The sequence below is a fragment of the Aptenodytes patagonicus genome, chromosome 5 (genome assembly GCF_965638725.1).
Source record: "Aptenodytes patagonicus chromosome 5, bAptPat1.pri.cur, whole genome shotgun sequence".
Taxonomy (NCBI): Eukaryota; Metazoa; Chordata; class Aves; order Sphenisciformes; family Spheniscidae; genus Aptenodytes; species Aptenodytes patagonicus.
This window is the reverse complement of record NC_134953.1, coordinates 15,612,387-15,636,270: the sequence shown is the minus strand read 5'-3', so window position 1 is coordinate 15,636,270 and position 23,884 is coordinate 15,612,387. Positions and strand designations below refer to the sequence as shown.

Below are 23,884 nucleotides of genomic sequence, written 5' to 3'. Positions count from 1 at the left end.
AATTGCTGGACTGGTTTTACTGTAATTCCAGAGTTTCTAGACAGTTGTTTTAAAAAATTCATGTAAAATGCAGTTTCAGTAAACACAGAACTGTGCAGGGCCAAATCTGGGCTAAGCAGAGAAAAGAAACAGCTGCAACTTTTGGAAAAATATTACCAGATCCTTTGAGGGAAATCTGCAGTGGTAGTCATCTGATAGTGGCAATGTCCTGCCCTGTACTAAGGAGACAATATTTGCAATTCTTCCCCTCCATCCTTTCCTCCTGAGCCTTTTGTAGTTGATGTCAACAGAAATTTCTGAGTAGGGGTTGATGCTTTCCCACGTGGCAGACATCTAGAAAAACAGATTAGTCCAGAGCGCAGTCTTGCTGGCAGATTCCAAACAAAGCATTTGGACTGTGTCTGTTGTGTGAAATTTCCTTGTGACACGGTCTGGAGTCTCCAGAGACGGGCCCGTGCCTTTGGTTTGAAGGGAGTGCACCAAAAAACTATTGATCCTCAAAAGCCAGATTTTATTAAAGCATAAACAAGGTTTTCTTTTTATAATAAAGAACATTCAGAGTGAGAAAAACAGAAGTAATAGAGCATTGTAAATTAATTCCTTCTAATCCAGCACTGTAGGAAAGGCTGGATGGAAAGAGGTAGTGCTTTCTTCCAGCCTTGCTCTGCAGCCAGCAACCTTTCAATGGTTCCCCGGGTTGCAGTAAACTCTGCACTGTCCCCGCTAGGCCCTTAGGAAAAGAATCTTTCCGTCATTTCTCAGGCCTGTCTTTGTGCCTGTTCTTCGCATTTCTAGGCAGCTTCCAAGGCTACTGATTTCCTGGACATCTCGGACTCACCCTGCACTCCCAAACCTTCTTAGAGCTCTGCATGTTCAGCTGTCCTTAGGTAAAGTGCAATCTCCCCTCACCAGCCAGAAAACCTCTCATCACCCAAAGCACAGCACCTGGGACAAGACAGGGAGCACCATCCCTCTCTCTGCTGCCCAGCACATCCTTTTTAAAGAATACAAAACGTCAAATACACAATAACAAAGATTTGCCTTTGCAAAAGAAATTTACCTTTGTTATAAAGATTAGCAACAATAGTGCATAAACCACTTTCTTCATAGTCTGTTGGTGGTTTAATTGTTATTACTAGAAGGAAAACTACTAAGCTGAACTTCCTAACTTCACATTCTGACTAGATAAGCTCTTTAGTTTTCATCTTCAAGATCAGCAAGACTACAACTGTCACGTCTTTTCATATCTCCTTTTACATTTCTTTAAACCTACATATTGATCAAACCCACTTCTCAGATTTCTCACTGATGAGATTAATAGATTCAATTTCTTAAAATTTCCATCATCAGGATTTCTTTAGGTCCTTGGATCAATCTTTTGTCTCTCCTTTGAAGTCCCTCAAATGTTTACACATTCTCCTTCCTCTGGACTAGGAATTCTTGTACTAGTCTCACCATAAAAAAGCATGGTCGAGAATGCCTCCTGACTTTTAGTTAACATATCCCTTAATATACCGTAAAGAATCACATTAGTTTTGTGGGGTTTTTTTTTTAAATTGCAATATTGAACTGAGAGTGTATAGAAGTGGTTTTATTTGATGGCTGTCGATGGTTAACTGCAATGGTCTCCAGGCCAGACCTCTTATGAACACACGTGGCAATGAACTGATTTTTGGAAGAATATCTCCAAAATAAACACCAGGTTTTGATTATTTCTTTTATGTAGTGCAAGTGTGGTAACTTTACATGATAATATGTTAAATACCTTAGAGAATACTTTACAGCAATAAAATTACTTTTATCACTCAGAGCTATGATTCTGACAAAAAAAAATGCAAAACAAAAACACTTAAGATACAATTTCCGTGAAGAGACACTGATAGGTATTATTATATTTTCAGCCTCCAGGTTTTGTTGACGATAGTTCCAAATTAACGATCCCATTATTTTACTGGGAATCAGTCACAGGCTGTTTTATGGGTCACTGGGACAACCTTTTTAGTGATAACTATTTGACTTGCATTGACATTCTTTCACTTCTTTGGAATTTTTCCTGATTTTGAAGATTTATTATAAATTAATATGAGAAAACTCCTTATGTAGCTCATTCTCTTGGATTACTAGTTTCCAAGTCTGTTGATTTGAAAATGCTTAATTTTAGCAGGTGCCCTCTCACATCCATCTTTAAAACAGATAGTAATTTTTTCTTAATTTTACCCCAACGTCACAAGGCACTGATGCTTGCTATTTCCAAATAAAGACTCAAAACAGCTGTTGAATGTTAATGCATAACTGCTTATTATCTCACTCTTTTTGATGAAACTGTGCCTGCCTTCACGTTAATTTTGTTGCTTTTAATGCTAAAAAATTCTTTTCATCTCATTTATCATTGACCATTAATTGATGACTTCACGCTTTTATTAAGCACTGACATTCTTCCCATTCTCTATAAAAATCTTCTAGCTACTTCATCAGTGCTTTCTCATCTTTTGCTTCATTTTCCTTTTTGTTCTTTGAGATTTGGGGCATTACATAGCATATATCCCAGAACGAATCTAAATAATTTATTTCCCTAGACAGAATCCTAACTAGATTAAGTTTCAGTAAAGTCTTATTTCATAGTTCCAAGTACCTACATTTCCAGTACCTGTATGCTGTTTGTAGACAGTGTGCTCAGATCACCAGTTTTGCACATTTGCCACAGTCTATATCAGTGTTTGTGTCCTCTTTGTTTAAATTAAGTTGAAATCTCCTCAGTTGTGGTGCAAGAAATTAGGCATTAAAGCCCATCTTTAGATGGACTACAAAAGGAATGGAATTCCTACTGTAGGTGGGGAGTCTTAGTAGGATTTTTGTTTCTGATTGCTTGAGAAATCCAGCACGGTATCAGGGCCTGCAGTGGTTTCGCTGTTCACAGGCAAGCAGATGAGCACCTAGGGAGTGTTTTGTCTCAGTGAGATGTGGGGACAGTCACACATGGCCACCAGTATCCCATACTTGGATTTTTAGCCTGTAAGCACTTGAGGAGATATGATTATGTATTACCTGTGTGTCTGTAATAGATAAAATGGCCTTGACATAAAATGCTTAGGCCTTTTAAGATGTTCATTTTTAACTTTCAGTCATACGCTCTATCCTCTGCTTCATCAATATTTTCATTCTAACAATTAGCTATGTTATCATCTTATAGATGATCTCTTCTGCATCAGCTTTACTTAGTTTTTAGAGTCATTTTTTCCAGCTTGCTACTTATTACAGGAATATATAGTTGTAAATGAAAACAGGGTAAACTTGACATGTCAGTCTTTGCTGTATTGCCCACACTGAAAATGAAGACATTCCCTTTACCTAAAGTCATCCTGTATACCTACTAAAGGTCCTCCCTTTGAGATCTCTCAGCTGCTTGAAGAGTACAAATTCTGCCTGTCAAACCACAGCATTTAAAGATGGGTCCCTTCTCTCTTTTTTCCCCTCATCCTATTTTCATATTTAGGAACTTCAAGGGAACACTCCCTGGGGTCCCTGAGATGTAACATCAAGCAATCATGAAGAAGTTACAACAAATCATTATTGGAGCCTTCCTACTGCTGTTTTCCCTTGCTGACTAGGCCATGTCTTCTGCTTGAATACATTTTAAGTATTTGCAGTTGGCCACAGTTAGCAAGTGTGACTAGAAAGATATTTTAGGACTACCTCTCAGTCATTCTGCAGTGTTTTTTCATAGTTTGTTGGCTGGGCAATTTCTAAAGCTAATAGGAAGAGCATGAGAGGATGTAGACCACTGTAAATACCTACTTCACTTTGAAAAAATGCCATTAGGCAACAATTACACAAGTGCCGAGTTCAACAAGCAGTTGAAACCTGATTCAAAGCCAGGATATCACCTTTAAATAGGAGCCAAAGCCTAGGTCATACCCATTGGGATAATGTTTCCAATTTACCTAATTTGATTAGGCACTGGACATCACCATCACCCCGTAAAGTAAAGCTGAAATGGCACTTCTGTACATTTTGAAAAAGTACTGCCTGAAGGGGCAGACAGCTGTGAAGATTGTGTGAAGTTTTGGCTACTGCTAGCTGCAAAACAGCAGCCTTCTCATTACTCTGTGTCAGGGAATCTGCAGTTCTTTGCAAATTTCAGCTTGATCTATACATCATAAAGTGCTGTAGACCTTGTTTACACAATCAAGTTTTAAAATGTGGGCATTTTAATTTCTCAGATTTACAACACCATCAAAACCAAATGAATTTTTTTAGGGCAGTTATGTTAATACCCACAACAATTTTGCCTTTTTAGAATGATTATGCACTTTTATTTAAATAGACGGAGTGCTGGCACATCAGTAGTATTCATATTGGAGTAAATCCATGATCGAACTGAGGAAAAGTGTGAATTTTTAGAAATGTATGTAATCAATAGCTGAAAAATCAATCCAAATATGGTCATTAGCATTCTTTGTCATTTTTAATTAAATTAAATCCTATCCAATTTTTAATGTTACAAGCTGTCATTGTTCATAATTGTTGGTAGCTGGATTAATTCTGTTAAAGCTAAGTAGGACCATTTTATACCACCTGAAAATGTAATCCAGTAAGTTCTTCTGAAATGTATATATGTTGTCACTCTTAATTGCCTTCTAAGATGGTTTAATAAAGTGAAACTGGATTTTAGGTTTTTTTTCAGTGAAATACCTATAGCTAATCCAAAATAGGATGTAGGCATGTTAGTCCAGAAAAATCTCTACCTAGGTGAGACAGATGGAATTCTATGAAGTAGAACAGCTCAAGGAACTGATGCCTGGGAGCAGTCAGGCCTGTTAGGGTGAGGAATCGTTGGCAAATGGCATCAAAGGCTTGATCAGCAACACAAAACTTTGCAGCTGCTGCATAACCACGCAGCTGCCTTGGTCCCTTTTTCGTCTTGACATTCCCTGTACGTCGGAATGGTCTAGTTCTCGGCACATCCTGAACAGCCTGGTTTTGACAGCAATGGACAGACCAGCACTGGAGCCCAGGAATGAAGGTGTTTCCCTCTCTCTATACCATGAGCATTTGCACTGGGGAGCAAGATAAACTGAGGGAGGGAGGGAGGGAGGGAGGGAGGAAGGAAGGGGGACATATATATATATACTTACCCACATACAGATATACAATACACACCAGAAAGATCAGATGTCATAAGAAATGCCACCGCTGCCTGGATCTTTACTTAAACCACAGCAGGAAATGGAGCACTTCTGCCCACTTTATGCAATAACCTCACAAGCAGGACAATGAGATTCAGCCCCATCCTCTGCCTAAAGCGATTTAAGCCAAGTTCTCTCACATCCAGTGCTCTAACCACCATGCAATTGTCTATTTTAGGTAAGAATGTCCTCAGCTCCTGCTGAAGCTGAGCCAGAATGCCACAAGAAATTCATAATGCATTGAGTCAAAAGGTGAGACAATATGTGTTCACAAAGGAGCTCTGCATCCTTATGGGCAGAGCGTTCATCTGAAAAAAATAAGCTTTGTTCCGGCTTCTTAACTGTTTCTGTATCTTGTCTTAGAAACAGGTTTTGTTCCTGCTAAAATCCAGCTGTCACTCAATAATGAATATGCTGCTGTTCTGTGAACCCTGTTTACAAAAAACTGTTTCCAGTAATGAAAAAGTGAGACCGGTTACTTGCTCCTCACCATCCATCTTAACAGGACATCAAGCCTTTCCCTTCCTAACCTGTTTGCCTCAGCAAGGGTGAATAATAGAGTCTAAACGAGACCACTAATATACTAAAATAAGTAAGCACAAGCAGGCATCTACATTCCTCATTTTCCTAAAAGCCAAAAGAAAAATGCAACATTATACTTACATGAATACAAAGGGAAAAAAATGAAGAGTGCAGGAATGCTGGTAGTAATGGTATCTCTTCCTTTGTTGAAAGCACATATGTAACAACAGAAAGTGCTAAATATAGCTATACAGGTTTTTAGCAAAAAATGAAAATGTCTTTACACAGTATGTGAATGAAGCTGCATCGACACAGATGGCTCAGCCTGTTTGCCCACGGACTTCCAAGCTCTAACCCACAGAAGTAATTTCTTACTTTCTTTGTGAAACTTTTTGGAACCATTAAAACCATAACCTGTGTACTGCATTGCAGCTTTTCTGTTTTGCCACTCTACTTTGAAGCTCAGTGGAGACTTTGTGTTCTGTGTTCCTCGGCCCATTTATTCCTGGTGATGCTGCATCAAAGAGCATGATGGTGTTGATTTAACCACTTAGTTTTCAACAGCTTTCAATGGAAGGATCTTGTTACATTAAACTTTTCAGCTAAGAAAAAGGCCCTTTTAAACTATTTAAATAAGGCTGAGGTCCATAGTTTAGAAGTTAAACATTGCAGAATCCTTTGCTAAGAGCTGCTGAAAGGAAGTCAACATCGTGACCTCAGTGATGTTCTTTGATGAATTTGGGCTTTGAAGCAGTAGCACAAAAGTGGAAAGCTGTGAAGCAGACGACAGGTGTACTGTCAAAAAGTTTAAAAATGCTTTAGGTTTGGGGTTTTTTTGTGTGTCCCCCTCCCCCTTAGAAATCAAAGGTAATAAAAAGGCAAGAGGAGTATAATTCCTCTCTTTTTTTGCATTTTGATTTTGCTGGCAGCTTATTTTTTAGTAGTGCCAGTAAAAGCCTGTATATTATAACTGCCACAGTAGAGAGGCAGTATAGCTAGTAGTATAAGCCATAAAAATTCTGGAGGACAAACAGAACACAGAAAATACTGGTCCATAGCTTTAAACAATCCCCAGCTTGTTTGGGTTTGGTTTCTACAGCCATTGTGCATCTCCCCTTCTGACATTTTCTTCATGCTGTGGTTCCTAGAGGAATCCTAATCTTTTCATCAAACCCTTGGCCACCCTTGACCTCCCATACTCTCCCTGCACTCACGTCTGCCAAATTTTGTCCTTAAAAAAAAAAAATCGGCAAGAACAATTTATTTTCTATTTCTTTCCTTTCAATTCCATTTAATGAAAGCAGCTCAGAATGACCTAAAAAGCTTCAGCAGTTGCCAGAATTCTCAGATCACAGCCATTGTTCTCATTAATGTAAGTGGAGTGTGATGGAATGGGAGAAGGAATGAAAGGCTGCACTCAGGGCAGGCTCTAGCCTCAGCCTGTCGTCACTTTTCCTTTCTGCTGTGTGAAAATAAACAGGATTTTTGGAGGACCCACACATGGCTTCCTAGAGGTTCAAGTCTGCTTATGAAGGTAAAAGGATAGCTTCCAAGAAGCAGCTTTTCTCAGAATAAAGGGAGTAGAATGACTGAGAAAGAAACTTCACATAAATAATAAAAAGAGAGTAGCTCCTCAGCACTCATTCATTGCCACAGCTTCGTTGCTTTTCATTGGAGTATGATAAATTATACCTGCCAGCAATCTACTTCAATACATAGACTTTCTGTACAGAATTAGGATGGGAGTCACAGAAATCTAAAAAATTAATAATAATCTGTTAACATTTCAAAGACCAAAAGTCAACTGAAGGAGGAGGAATTCAGCTAAGGTTGTATTTTACCTGGAAAAAAGAAGTTTGAAGCCCTTCCATTAAAGCCAGTTGAAAGGTTTTGACCACCTTGAAACAGGTAACTTTATACAGTCAGATAAGCTTTTGTCTGGTTGGATGTTTTTAATGTCTTTCACATGTTAACCCATTACACATTAATTAAAGTAAACAGTTCAAGAATCAATTGAAAAGCATTCTCTCCAGGCTATCTGCACTGAAAGCTGACTTTACTTAGCATTGGGGCATTTGGTGATTCACCTCAGACAGAGTGTTGGCCTTTTACTTGTTGAAACGTACTCAATTCCTTTGAACAGTACAGGTAGTAAATGTTGAAAAATATCTTAGCTAGCTAGAAAGGTAGAAGAAGAAATAAAAGCTTATTATTCCCAACATACTGTATTTCTGATCCAGGAATATTTTGAGGTACCTCCACCTGTTATAATTCAGACTCTTCAAACTTTAATAGAAGTTTTTTCTATTCAGCTGCTTGAAACTGAAGAAAGCTGAATAGAAAAAAAAAAAACAAAAACCCTTAGATGAAAGGGGATTACTCTGTGAAATGTGTGCATTCTTCCAAACCCAGACATCATGGAAGACTATGTCAATTTTGACAATATTCCAGTGGAAGCCAGGAAAAATGCTAATTGATGGGCTGAAAGGAAGCCAGAATTCCAGGCCTTTCGCAGCTAAGCTTTCATACTTGCTCACCTCACACCATGAGGTCACCCAATCCACTACGCTTAAAGCTGGAGCTCCCTGAAGTAGTTCCCCTTGGGAGAACCTACTCCCATCTCAAGGAGAAATTAAACAAACACGGTTTTGTTTCAAAGTATAACAGTTTTGCTGTGTCACTCAAAACTCCAGCTAGCTTGATTTCCTGCCTCTGACTAGCTCCATATTCTTAGGGTAAGATAGAACAGAATGTATGTAGAGTGCTTCTGATATAACCTTCAACTTTAGCATTCAGGGCCGCAGGATGTACCTAGATCATCGTGATTAATAACTAAATAGAGCAATATCCAATTTCAAAATTTTGCAGTCATATGTAAAAAGGAGTCAACATTCTTTAAGCACTACGTAGCCTTAATTCAGTGCTGTTAGAATATGTCTTTTTTGGCTAAATGTTATTTAGTTCATACCTGCTTTTTCCATAAGTCAACAACTTTATGCAGAAGTTCATCATCTTCTCTTGGTCCTGGATTGGTGATCAAAAAATCTATATCATGTCCGATCTTCTTACCCCTAGAAGCAATAAATAACAAGAAGACTAAAAGAGTTAAGTTCCTGTTGAATTTCACACTACTTTTGAAGAGAATATTTTTGCTGCATTAGAGCTTGCAGCATAAAGTGATAGCAATGTTTCTTGAAACACAATCAAAATGGAATCTTCTACTTCTTTGATCAGGTCTGCCAGTGTTCTTTGTTAAGCAATAATTTAAGCTTTTTGATGTACTTTCTCTGTTCTTCAACTACATACTGCAGATCCATTTGGTGATGTTAAATCTCTCTCTTTCTTCCTCTTAAGTCCCAGAAAAGGTGGTTTCAGTCATCTTTGGATAAAAAAACATAATCAAAATACCATAGTACATATTATGAATCCAGCGCAGTAACAGCAGATAAACTTGCCAGTCTGACTACTGCCAGCTTAAATAGTCCTCTTTAGCTTTTGATGGACACTTTAATGAACAAAACTGTGATTATGAATAATTTTATTGTTTCTTTTAATGGCAGACATAAAATCTCCGAGTATTTTACATTTCTTCTCTTTTAAAATACAACAATGCTTTTTGCAGAGATTGAGCTTGATTTTTTTTGAGAACAGTTCAGCCTTAATGTGACTAAAGCTTGTTTATTACACCCACTAAGGATTTCACAATTAAATCCATATGCACAAAGTTTAATTGTAAATGTTCTTAATGAAAAATGATGTCATAACCTCTTGTTTTTCTTCATTTAAGTCTAAGCATTCGGCGTGCCTTTCATCCACTTACTAAATGTGTTAAACCTAAGTCAGATGAAGATGTAGCTATCATTGGAAAACTGGCAAAAGCATGCTATCGGAATGTTTCCCTTCAGAATTATAGAATGTTTGAGAACATCTGAAAATTTATCTTAGAGCGCAATTCATCTGAGGATCGCAGAACCAATACAAGGTTTTCATTTTGATCTAAATGCTGCAACAGGGACTGCATACACATCTATTTATTGGCTGTAATCAGGCCAGCCTAAGGAGAAAGGAGCAGAGGAGATATTTCTGCACCTAGGTGCAGCATGCAGGAGGTGGAGTAAGCACCCGAAATCTGGAGGAGCGGCACCTAAGCATAGCACATCTCCAAATCTTTTTCACATGTTCATGGGAAAAGTCTGCTCTTGCTGATGTTCACAAGGCTATGTGATGTTATAGCTCGGGTGTGTTTCAGTTCAACACTGTGTCCAGTATTCAGAGAACTTGTGAATTGTTACACAAGCAGTGAAAATGGGAACTGTACAAAACAAAAGATTTGCTTTTTTGTATTTAATGAAATAGTTCATTCTCTTAAAATAGTGCAGAAAACTGAATCTCATTTCTTAAACTTGGAAATTTGTAGGAACAGAACTGATTGGCAGACATGTCAACTGCCATTTGCGTGACAGGAAATCATCTAACTGATGGATAGTTGAACAGCGTTAGCAGCAAGATGTAAGGAAATGAAAATCTAGGTTTTACATTTGACAAGCAGTCTAACTCACTATAATGCAACTATCGTGCCGTGTCTGCAGCAAAGTCAAAACAGGTGGAAATTATTTCAAAAGAAGTTTCAAACAAAGCATCAGTCTAGGCTTAGAAACCGAACAGCAATTCAAACTCAAGAAGTTAAAAAACATTTAGTATTCCATGTACACTTTCTGAGTTATTTTGAAGGATGACATTCATTATCTCTTAAATTACCATAATAATCCAAAGCTCTTACATAGCACTTTCTACTTACATGTCTCAAAATGTTTTTTCAAGGGGAAGGAATTTACTATTCCTACCTTAGAGACGCAGAAAGTGGCATAAGAAAACGTGCCTAAAATTATTTAAAAAAAAAAAAATCAAAGGAAGAAATGGAAAGCTGATGGAATCGGGAGCTGATTCCCAATTCTTCCTCTGGTACTCAACACATGCATATTTTAGGTTAACCACATCTACAAAATCCTGCATCAATCCAGCCATAAAATCCCAAGAAATCCAAGGTATTTCACTGACCATCTATTTCTCAAGACAGAGCATTATTGAAATGCTTTTTATTTGTGAAGTTAGTGTTTAAATCTCTCATAGAAGCACGCAATATAAAATCATTGTTATTGTCAGAGTTATATTTCAGCTTCTCTTTGAACTAATTCACATTGGATTAATTTCTGACTGAATTTGTCAGGCTGTTACTGGAACATTTAGTCTAATTTCCACTAGTACTCTTTACCAAATAATGTATTTCATCCTAGAAAAATTTATTACCTTCCTTAAAATAGAAAAACAATCTAGTAAATTAAAAAGCTGCATAATATATATTGCTCACAGCTTGTAAATCATGCAAAAAGATGCAGTAAAGTGCACATAGATTCAGACCATCAGTCTATTGAAGCTGAAGGGAATGTGGCCATTGATTTCAGCAGAGTAGGGCTTTTCACATACAAAAATATTTATATATTTGTTTGTGTATACATACAAACATACAACCATAGGTATTCATAAAATTATATAAAGGGCACATAGGATGGGATAGTGCCAAAGTGCTCTGTCCCCAGCTCAGGAAGTACATAAACATATGTATTTGTTTATCAACAATTAACTCTATATGCACATCAACAGTTCATTGAAGTTGAAGCTAACTATATACTAAAGACTAGATATGATACAGGACTTGATTATATACAAGCTAAACACCATGGTGCCAGACATCTGGTCTTCAAACTGGGTATGAAAACCCAGAATTCATCACCCGATTAAGTGCCTCAGAGACGTAACCTCAATCTCTTGTTCATTTCTGAAGCTTGCCGAGAGGAACGCTGCAGGCTGCAGTCTTTTTCAAACCCCATCACATTCAAGAGAGCAGGTTCCTTACACAGGGCTACAGATGGGCTCCACCATGATCTAGAGACTGAAGGGGGTTAACTAAGCATCATTCACTTGAAATGAAAACAAACACTTTGTTTGAAAAACAAACACCAATTGATGCTATCAGTGCCTGGTTTTGTCTTGCATTTGGTAGCCCAGTGATTGGTGCAGTGATTCCTCATCTTTTTATTGCCTTATTTTTCTCAGTTAGGAATATTGGCAATGTTCCTGCTTCACAGGGGGCATCTTCTCAGTCTCCTCTCCTTCTGCCTTTCATTGGGGTACAGTTCCAGGACCAGAGTTCGGAGATAGCCTTTGGGTCCATGCCAGCGTCCACAGGCTATTTACTTACTTGTTATTCGCTACTGGATTAAAACCACTCATCCAAGAAGGAGAACACTGTTTGATGTTTTCACAGCCAAGTTATTTGTCATCCACTGGCTGTTAAATACAAAATACAGAGCCCAGGGAGCAGTCTTAAGAGTTCTCCTCTCTAAATGGGCATCTTAGTACGCTACATCACACTCTCTCTTCCTGGCTCTACAAATCTCCCATTTTATACTACAGGGTGGCATAAATCCACCCAGGCTAGTGATTTTAGCACACTAATGGATGGTGGGAGATGTAGAGATTTGATTCTGGCACACCCCTGCCTACATACTCTAATCACAAGGCTTTTATATAAAATTTGAGTACTGTTTTAAAAATAAAAACAGCTGCAATGACAATTTAGAAAAAATAATATACATTCTCTTAATGTGTATGAGAGTTGCTTAAAGCTTGTCTATTTTCTAGGCCGCCTGTAAAATGAGAGTGATAATCTGTCTAGTTTCTAGATTCCACCTGGGCATAAGCAGGATCTGGGAAATTATTTGCTTATACCTGGAAATGCTGGAGCTGTTATGAAGCAAAACCGTAGGAGCAATCAGGGACATGACTGGGGAGTTCAGGTTTCTGAGACTTTGAACAGGAAAGGACATGGATTCAAGTTTTGGATTGGCTATTGAGATCCGCTTGCATCTCCTTTTTCTTTTCTTTAAATCTAAACCTAAATCCTTGTTGGGCTGGAGCTATAAGAAAACCAGCACCTTGCAGAACTGAAATTGCAGCTTAGGTTTTGTCCTAATAATTTATTCAAGCCTGAAGACTATAAAAGACAGAGCACTGTTAATTAACTGTGTTCAATTCTTGGCTGACTAAACTTGTATAAAGCTGGTAAGCGTTTCTTAGCAGTCAATTAATTATCTTTAAGGTTGTTGTAATTTTCTTATTTGCTGTTATTGTTTTAATACAAAATCTAGATTCCAAGTCAAACATAACTATCGTTATGACTAAAACTTAAATATAAGAATGTATGGCAAAGGATAATCATATTGTCTTACTCTGCAAGGGCAACATCTCCATGATTAGACATTTTAGAGTAGTATGTGTGCAGAGTATTTTGAAATCCCAGGATATTATATAATGGCTAAGCCATATCAATGACAATTCTGATAAACTGACTTTAGTTGAGTAAAGATGGACTGACGTTTCTCTACCACTCACAAAACTTCACTAATGGAGGCGCTTAAACCACTTCTTTGCAGCAATGAGTTATGTGTCAAAACCTTGAAGACCATTTAGCAATCTTTGTGCTTATGCAGAGTTCAAGTGGATACAGAAGATGATACTGTATTTCCACGTGTGTGCTTGCATTAGGTAAAACTTGCAAGCCCTTGAAGTGCATGAAATACAAAGTGAACATCAACAGCCTATGTTTATAGGAGTAACTGCATCTCCTGTTCAGGCATATTTCTAGGAAATATAAGCATCAAAGTAAAATCTCAGACAGCACAATACCTTTGGATGGATCTGTCATAAAAATGACTTATTATTACCTTTAGTATTGACATTGTGTCATGCATAGAAATATTACTCACTTCTTAGTGTTGCCAAAACATGCTGGGCTTTGCCTGCTAACCAAGGAAAGGCATTTCTCCTTTCAAATGTTGCAGTCTGAGTCCTAGATTTGTTCAACACCATCTTCTCTATCAGCTCCCTTCAATTGTGAGGGCCCTTTTCCAAGAGCAGCCCCTTTCTTCAGCTATGGTCAGATGTATCCAAGTCTGCCATTACTCACAGTACATGCACACAGCCCTGTATTTTCCAGCTAAGCTTGCTAGACTGTAGTTTTTGTTCACTGGCTTCCTCTATCTCCAGTTTTCTTTCAGGTCTTTATAATTTTGCCCTACAATATGATTCCTTCCTTTTTTCCACAATATGGATAATTTATTTTAAAAAATATTTTACGCTCTACTGCAGTGACATTCTCAGTCTTGTCTGCTTAGCATTCAGAGACCATGCGAACAATAAGGAGGAATACACAGATCTAGGTATTTTTTCGTTTCCCTGGAATTCTTTCCTAGCTTGATTTTACAGGCTCTGTATTGGATTTTTTTTCTTCTTGGGTGCACCTCACTTATTCTTTCTCACTGACAGGTCTTTAAAATATACCTGTTAGTTTTCAAGTTCCTAGAATCATATTCTGGTAGACGTAGAAGTTTTCTCTCATTTGACAATCCAACTGTTACCCTGCTGTGGAATAAACCAGAATGAACAGGATAAATCCTTGGATAAAAAGTCTTCCGTGAAGTCCTTCAAACCATTAAAGTGATTAACTGAATGGCCTACCTGCGGTACTAGATGATCATAAAAATGACTTCTGACTTTAAAACCTTGAACACTGTATGAGATTGGCCTTTGGTTTATTTAGGTTATTTGGTAATGGGTCACTGTGATGTTTTGCTCTACAGACCGCATTTTTGTGTTTTCAGAGGTTCACACTTCATTCGAAGTGGGATTATAATAGTTTTTACAAATCCTTCTCAAGCAAAACTCTGACTTCACTTCTGTTTGAAAACAGTTCTCAGGTTGAATGATTTACCTCAGACCTGTCCTTGTCAGCTAAATAACAAATGATTTGCCTGACTTCTGATTAGAAATGCAAAGTGAACTTTGCTTTGTTGGCTAGAAATTTTGGACCAAGAATCCAATTTAGTATCAGGCTTTCCAGGGCAGTCTAAAATATTCTTTCTTCACAGCTGCCATATTCTGTAATTCAATCGACGCTCAAAATCATCTTAGGAAGGGCACTTGAACACTCTTTATGGGGAAGGCTGCACTTAATATTCAGAAGAAGAAAAAGGTTTTCATTAGCTGCTCAGAAAGATCAGCAGAGATGACTGTGGCCCGCTGGCTCTGCACTCTCAGAGCCTGGACTGGAAACAAGCTGACCAACTTGTATTTCTGTTTCTCAAAAAACGTGGAAAATTTCCAAATAATTTGATTTTTTTCATTTTGTAACAGTCACAGCATAGCCAAATCTCCATTTATTAAGCAAATCCTATCTATTCCTTATTTAGACAAAATTCTCGTTGGCATAATAAGTGGCATTATAAGTGTTGAATGAGGTTGCATATGTGCTAAATCCTTCAGTGTTTACACATGCATACTGAACTTTACACATGAGAACACCGCTACTGATATGGGAGGCATTCATCACTTGCATGAAGTCAAGCATATATATTTAAGAACCTGGAAGACTAACAACTAACAGGTGCTCATTTCCAACATCTGATCGACTATATTAAGTAACAAAGAAGCATAAATTCATGTGGGGTTCCTGGAATGAAGCAAATTAATTGCAGATAATTAATTACATAAAAAGCTTCAAATCATACACTCATTTGACTGCCACAAAATATAAAATAATGAAGTGGGGACAAATAATGGAGAACAGAAACAGATTTGGCATAGACATTTCGGGCTTCTTTCTATTTGACTGAACTCTTTATTTCTGTTAAAACTGTGGGAAAATATTCATTGTGGATAAAGGCATATGAACACTTAAACATTGGGCATAGGCTAATGTTCTGAGTCTGTTTGATGAAACTGGATTGTATTGACTAAAACAGTACATTTATGATAATATTAATGTTCAGATTTGGCAGATTGAAACGGTTTTTAATGTTAATGGGCGTTTTACCCATATAAATTGCAGCCTTTACATTAAATAAGAAAAAACCCATAGCTGTGAAATAGCTTCCTGAGAATGACTGCTATCAGGAAAGACAGCAAAAAAAATCAGGCCATCAGGAATTGCTATGCAACCAATATTCACCATAAAACTGGTACGATTTTTAAACTCTCACTTTTCCGACCATTTTATTGTATAGTTGCATTTTGATACAGAAAGCTAGGAAAATCAGTAAAAGTAATCGCAGACCAGAACTCCATGGAGTGGGCCTTAGATAGCATGTGGAGAGTGTGCACAAAATATCAGAGGATATAACTCTCCCTTCCTTCCAAAGAGCTCAGATTAAAAGCAATCCAGCTGAAATTCATTTGTATAGCAAGCTGGACACTAGCTAAAATGCTGAAAGCCGATATTAAAAAAAAGACAAGTCCTTTATTTGTGGAAAGAAATATGGGAATTCATTACATGTTAAATTAAGTGTCATCTTCTCTGCATTCTTCTTTTGGGAAATGCAGGGAGGACAGCTTCTAGACAGACATCCCCAAGTGATTTGAAAATATGTGAGGCCATTTGAATATTTCCTTGAATATAGATGAGCATATGCAATTGCTGAAGTGATGATTGTGTGGCAATGGAAAAGGAATTAAATGTTGCAGAAGATCACACATAGCTGAAGGAATGGACAAATTGTGATATAGCAAAATGAACTTTTGTTTAAGCAGCAAAGAGAGCTTCAATTAGTAGCTGAATCACTCCTTTTAGATATAGCAAACAAATAATTTATAAGTACCATAAAACGCATGTTCCTGAGGGAAAACTCTAGTAGCCTCAGTGTGCATGTATAGTCAAACATGTAATTACAGGTATAATCAAACATGCACACACATGCATACATAGTTCAAAGATTTCTTTCTGGCTATTCTGACATTGATGCCACATTTTTACTCCAGGGAGGTATCCTCTACACTGGGTCTGATTTACCTCCCACTGTACTGGCAATGTAGAACTACTGACTGACATCAGTTGAGTTTGACCAAACAGAAGTAACATGGTAATTCTGTCTCTAATAACCACAGTCCTGATTAAGGTACCTCTACTACCTGTCTCCCATCAGCATGTGCCTTCTCAGAAGAGGAACAGAAATTTTTATTCCAAATCCCAGGTAGTCTGCGTGCTTGTGGATTTGCTTATTAAGCAGTCTTTGCTGAGACCTTGAACAAGAGATGGACAATTTCTTACAGCCAGATACCAAAATAATTCTGAGTTACTGTCACTCAAACTATGAAGAACTACACCTTTTTCTCGTATAAACCCCATTATAAAAAGAAAAAAATCTTTAAGATGGAAGTACTGGAGTGTGACAGTGCTACAACTATTACATAGAAGGTAAAATCCTGGACTGTTTAACAGCCAGAGGAGAAAAATTCCATTGATTGCAAAGTAGTCACAGATTTCATTCAGCCAAGAATAATTCTTGGCTGTAATACTACAGATTTTCAAAACCTTGTTCCATAATGTTCCATATTCAGGTATAAGATACTAGCAGTTTAATAAAATATAAACGCAAAGTAGACCAATAAGTAAAATTCTCAGAATATTTTGCCTGAGTGAATTTACTGAATTCAGAATTTAATCAGAAATTAATTATTTCAGCACACTTTCTTCTGACCTTTTTTCACATCTGAAATCTGGACCTAGAGTAAGTGGCTTTATTAACTCAGAAGGACATTGACCTTTGCTAGGTATATAATTAGTACGCTGACAGGAAAGAACAAGGCACTTTCCAAGGAAATAAACAGAACCATATCTGTACATGGGTTTCTGCAACAGTGATTTCACGCTGAAGGATTTTGTTGAATGGAAGAAACTATAATGTTTGCAACATCCTCATTTGCAACAAGAACTGGGTAATGGCTAAAAAAAAGTTAGAAAATTATCTTATTTGTGACAGAAAACGTCATCCAAATTACAATACAATTCTGTACTGAATTTGAAGTTATTTCCTCAAAAATCCTCAATTACTTATTCTGATCAATACTGTAAAGGGTATTAACAGCCTAAGTAGCAGCATAATACTATACCAGCCCATTGCTGTCATAAATGACCAGCTAACCCCTGTACACCACACGTAAGCTGTACTTCAAATCACTGTCAGCTTTTGCTCAGTAGTTTTCCTTAATATTCAAGTCAGCTCTACATTTTCAAAACAACATTTAGATTCAACAGCGACAATGCAATGGTGGTTCACATACATATAGAACAGGTAGCAAGAAAATAAACACTCACTGAACTGCAAAAGCAGCTCAACCAAAGTTAACAATCCAAAAACACTGACACAGAGAAAGCAGAAACAGCAGAATGCAAAAAGTAACCATTTGCAAGCCTAACTCACGCTGTGCAATGATTACTTTGTCAGCAGAGGGAGAGTGGAAGAGGGAACGTTCAGCCAGAACGAGCTAGGGGCACTCAAACATGCCAAACTCCACCACCAGCTTCATTTGCTCTCTAGGTACGTGATCTTTACACCTCCACCTTAAACATGACAAAGATAAGACTGATGAGGATGCCAGAGGCAAGATACCATTTTATAGTTCATCAAATTAGATAGTCAGAAGGCTCATCTATACCATTTATCACATGAAGATGTACTAAGCTTCCCAAAGCTTGTAGTTTTTGGAATCATAGATCGCTCTGATTCCAGAATTGAAACTCGGGGAAGCCTTCCATTGCAGACTGGGGTGGTAAATAGGAAGAGAGAGCTGTATAGATTATCAGGTTATTTTATGCAATGGATAATTACAAATCCTAGATCATAATTTTGCCCATGGTTATTAAAAAAATGAATAACCGAGAAGGATCCTCCCCACCTTACATTGCAAGTATCTATGGCAGGTGTCATCTGTTATTTCACCCCAAGTGAATGAATCCCGACATGGTCCACATACGCAGTCAGTCCCTGCTTTTCAAAAACAAAGTAACATGCCTGAAGTAATGAGGAAAACAATAAAGCAAGATCTGATCAGGGCTCTGTGGAAGACAGATATGCGTATGGGAATATCTGGCTTCTTGGGATAATTTCTGCTCTGCTGGTTTGTTATTTGAATTAGATCCTAGCTGCCTTTGAAGGCAGTTTGACACTAGTAGTTCCCAGCCAGTGTCAAAACTCATTCTCTTTTCTTTCTAATACCATATAGGTGGTAATGTACTATAAAATACCTGTTGAGATGAGAAGTACCAGTGTGGGAAAATACTTGCACAAGCATTTTGTAGCTGGACTCTGATTTTAGTGCCCAGCTTTTCAATCACCCTACTGGACTTGGTATGCACAAGGTGATAAAAATTGAGAGTTGAATGTTTCTGGAAATCTAAACCCAAACTGACTGAAATCTTGTATTCCATATCAAAGGAAATTCTGGAATTCCTGTCCCTTGGGGATTAATTCTTCCCTGACTGTACATCACAGGGCTATTTTGGGGCATAATTAATATCTGTGAGATGGTTTAATAGGATGCTGATTAATGTCTGAAATAGCAATATTCAAATTAACTGAAATAAATTCTGCCACCAGCAAAGACAATTAAAATTAAAACTGAATTAATGATATATTTAACTGAAAAGATACCACATAGTTATGAGAGATACTCTGACTCATTTTGAGGCAATTTGTGGGTAAAAAAAAATTGCTGTTGTAGCTCTGTCTGCAGAATTACTTTTCCCCACTGATTTAAGAATAAAATAATTTTAGATTATACTGTCTCTGAAATGAAAACATAGTGAAAACTGAGCCAGTGTTCTCCTGGGCAGCTATAAATCAGGCTTCTACAAAGGTTTGAATTGCCAAAGATAGCATATAGCAGGTTCTTCACCCAGCCAAGTAATTCAACATAAACCCAGCTGAACTATGTAAGTATTTGGCAAAGATTCACAGGCATCTTCTCTGGAAGAGGTGCTTGAGGGTGGACACTTCATTAAAATGCTACTTTTCTTGCCCAGTGTAACACTAATTCTAATTCACCAGGGGTAGAACTCATTTTCCATAGCCGTGCAAGCTATTTATTTTATTTTTGAAGTTAATCCAACTCTGCGGTGAAGTAGCAATGGAAAAATCCCTTTCCCTTTAGGAGCAGAATCTTATACGGCATAAGGGAATTTAGCTTTAATATTGGATACACAAAACAAGCACTTTTGGTTTCTCATTTATTCAGCAGGGTATCACTGCTATAGAGCATCAGTAGCTGCTGTTCAAGGAGACTTTTAGGGAAATACCTAACAATGCAGAGAATGCATTACTTAAAAGATCTTTTTTGTACCAAGTCAGGATAAAGAAGTGTCACCTGCTGCAGCAGAAGGGATCACATCCGTGGATATTTCTGCAAGTTATGCTTGGAGGGTGAAAATCACTGAAGTGAGGAGAACCAGTGTGAAACCTATGCAATACCACTTAAATCTTACTTAAAACCTAATTTGATCCTCAGTGACTACATTGCCTCAAAAAAGTATAGTAATGCGTGCCATTCACCTAGTCTCTCATTAAATAGGCTTTCAAAGACCAAGCGTGTCATGCTATGCTTGACTGTGTGTATCTTTTATGACCCAAAAGAAACCTAAACACTGTTTCTCAGCGTACAAGACACCTGGGTACTCCTCTTCATGTCATGCTGATGTCTTTTTTCAAGCTTTGCTTTAACAGATATTTGATGTTACTTTAATGCTATAAGAAGAAAAGATAAATCAGAAAATGGTTATTCAACTGAAGAACTTAAATGACCGACAGTATTGCTAAATTTGAAGTTATCCACTGATCTTATAAAGCTCTATTAGATTATCTGCATTAAAAATTATTAAATGGGTTAAAAATATTATAATGCAAAACCTTGAAAAGATTTATTTCCCTGCCTGGTGAACGGTGTGTTTATATATTGGCTTCTGTGGACTTTTAGCCAAATGGCTATTGCAAAGCTTATTCAGTTTAAAATAAATCTGCATGAAGATTCTTTTTATATATGGATATCTAAGAAAAACATTATGTTGTGGAACATTATGAAAAATTTAATGGAAGTCAAAATTTGAAGATCCAACAAAAAAAAAATTACCAGAAAACATTATTCCACAAACAAAAACATTACAATCTGATTGACCTATTTTTGTATGTATTATCTTGAGGAAGACCAACTCACATGCTGAAATTAATTCCCTTCAACCTTAACCCAACTTCAGAGTTGTTAAAAAATGATAAAATAAATTCTGTGAAAAGCAGTTACAGAATTAAATTTCAACTAAATTTATTACACACTATTAAAATTGTTTATAAAACTAGCCCTCCAGCAGCCTGGTTTCTACTGAGACAGCAAAATAGGATAATGCCATGTAAGAATTTAGTCACCTACTTCTTACCTAGAAAGTATGGCGCTCTCTATGTATTATAATAGTTGTACTGCCTAGATGGCATTATTTTTTTCTAGCTTTCCGTGACATAAATGCCTGAATGTGGCTGCCACCAATTATCCCCTGATGTTGAATATTTATCCCTTTTTGGTTTGCACACAAGACGACTTTTTGCTACTAACAGCTCTAGGCTCTCTGAATTCTATATCTGAAGTAAATTCACTATTCACACAAAACAAAACTGTGCTTAAGCTTTGAATTACTGAGAGTGCTGTCTCAATTTCATGTAAATAATGCAACTGTACCTGGAAGCTGTCCATATAATTTCAAGCTTTTAAAGGTTATGAAATGTACCATACCAATCCGTCACAATTTTATTTAAAGTCATGAAACACATTGCTGAAGTTTTGCTTTTGCTGTCTTGGCAAATCCTTTAAATTACGCTCCATTCCAATCAAGCATTTCAAATGACATCATAGAAACTTCCTGCATACATAAATTTTGCCGAGTGCCGATCAATGGCAAAGAAAAAACCTCTTCAACACTGTTTGAAAAAGATATACACTCCAGTGAGTATTGAGGTGGATTTGGGATCTCATATATTCAGCTGAAATGTAAGAGTATGCAGATGATACTTTAGTCTTAAAACATCTATCTAGTTTCGCATGTGTAAACTCGACTGTCAGCATATTCTATGATAACATGGAGTAAGCGTTCTCACTCTTAAGAAACAGTCTGTATGACAGTGGTACAGTATCTTTGGTTACCAGAAATTGTAAAATTTTAATTATTCTGAAATCTGCAGGGAAAAAGGAATATATTCCAATATGTAGTAAGTACTGAATAATCAGGCTTGACTGGAGAGAAGGCACATTTTTATTCTTTATAAGAGCAGGCACCTCAGACTAGACCTGCTCAGATATCCTGAAATACCTAGTCTCTTTTGGCCTAATTCAAAGGCTTAACAGAGACTTTAGAATTATACAAACAAGGAAATTCAACTACCTCTACCTATGAAGAATACAACAACGAGATCAGTGCACTCAAAAATGCCAGATGTTTCAGTGAACTCTCAGAGAGTATGATGAATTTGGGGGGAAAAAAAAAAAAAAAAAAAAGAAAAAAAGATGAAGAAAATTACCTCTCCCTCTATCTGACAATAAATCAATATGAGGTGATGAAAGGAGAAGGTTAAGGTTTTCAGGACTTCTGTCTGACTTCTTTGGAGGTAGTTGGTGACCAGTGCTTTTCAGGACAGGCTACCACAAACTGGGAGAGAGCTGGACCCTTCTAGATCTGGATTAATCATTATCTATAAATATTGCTCTGATTCAAGATAAATTCAGGTGCTGCGTCCACCTTCTGCTGGTGTTCTGCCAGAGAATGAAGTTTGTCATCATGAGGTATTTAGATGGAGTGATCAAGAGCTGGCTGTAGATTATACATGTACTCCAAATGCCTAAAGGTGGAACTGAATGGTTGAAATGCATTGACATTCTGGATTTGTAACTCAGAAAGCTTTCCAGTTTTTTGTTTCCATCTCAGCTGATAGGTAATCTACTCAGGTGCCACATTTCACACAGCATTAGTTGCAAACCAAAACCTCAGCTAAGCAAGTTATATATTGCTAGAACAATAACCTAGTGATCTCTTCAACATCATTAATAATGCAGCAGAGAAAACAGAAAGGTCAGCTGCATTCAACTTATTTACTGAAATAAGTAGACAACAGTCTGCATTATTAATTATGAAAGCTGTATATTTAAGAAAAATGCTTTTATGAAGCTATTTATCACACTTTTTTTTTAACTATAAAAAATGATTTTGCAACTAAGGCAGTTCCCATTTACTAGTTTAGATTTTTACTGTCCAAGAGAGAATTGTTTGGTTCAGAATTATATTTCTATTCTACTTACTCAGAATCTCATTAACATATATAAGTTAATATTTAAGATATGATATTGTATTTTGAAAGAAGGAAAAAAGGTATTTTTCTATACTGACGCTATAACAAAAATTAACAAATAGCTTTATAGCAATAATTTTTGCTGTATTGAAGCTTTCTGGTAGTAGATTGAAAACATGCATTCCATCCCAGTCCATTTTAATTCTCCCTAGCTAATTCTCTTGAGAGTTTCAAATGGATTATTCCTTTGTCATATCCCTCTGTCAGAGAAACTTCCATCAAAATGTTCTTTTTCATGCATGTCTACTTTGGCATTTCCAAAAAATCAAAACATTCACTTTAAACAATTTAAAAGACAATATTAATGTTCATGCAAGGAAGGAAACGTGCATTTTCAGAATGTCTGAATGATATTAGATGTTCAGCCTGGATTTCACTCACTTGGCAGTGACGGGACAATCTGTAGAATCAACCTACCATAAAAATAAAGGTTTCTATTTGCTTCCTGCTGAGCTGTACTGGAAGTTATATAAACATGACAGTTTTTCTATTAAAATTCCTTGAACAGAGAAATAGATTGCTTGCATCCACTGAAAAAAAAGGACAAAAAAAAGACATTCCCCCCAAATTCTAACATAAAATAGGATTAAGACTTCTATTTGAGTTGGTAGTTTGATGGCTGAGGAGTGTAGGTAATTGTTCATGCATTTAGGTTAGTCACAAAGACATGAGGAGCTGATTTATGAAGTTGAACTTTCTGGCATCTTGTGGCAATATGTATAATTTTACTTTAGTTGTGATTATTTGAAGATATTTTATTAATCTATTCCATCTAATGGAATATAATATCTGCTAATTTCAAATTAAACAGTGCGTGGTTGCCCGCATACAGCTGCAGGATCGTGAGTTTGAGTCTAGCCTTTCTACCAAGACATGAAAGTTTTACTCAAGTATTTCTGCAAA

At 37.0% G+C, this 23,884-nt stretch overlaps 1 protein-coding gene across 1 annotated transcript in view; it reads right to left on the bottom strand.

The window, feature by feature from the left end:
- DNTT (DNA nucleotidylexotransferase) overlaps window positions 1–23,884 on the bottom strand; it is a 99,776-nt gene that overhangs the window by 32,359 nt on the left and 43,533 nt on the right. The window contains exon 8 of the mRNA XM_076338812.1: window positions 8,677–8,779. Within this exon, the coding sequence (XP_076194927.1) occupies window positions 8,677–8,779 (103 nt within the window). The remainder of the gene's footprint in view (window positions 1–8,676; window positions 8,780–23,884) is intronic.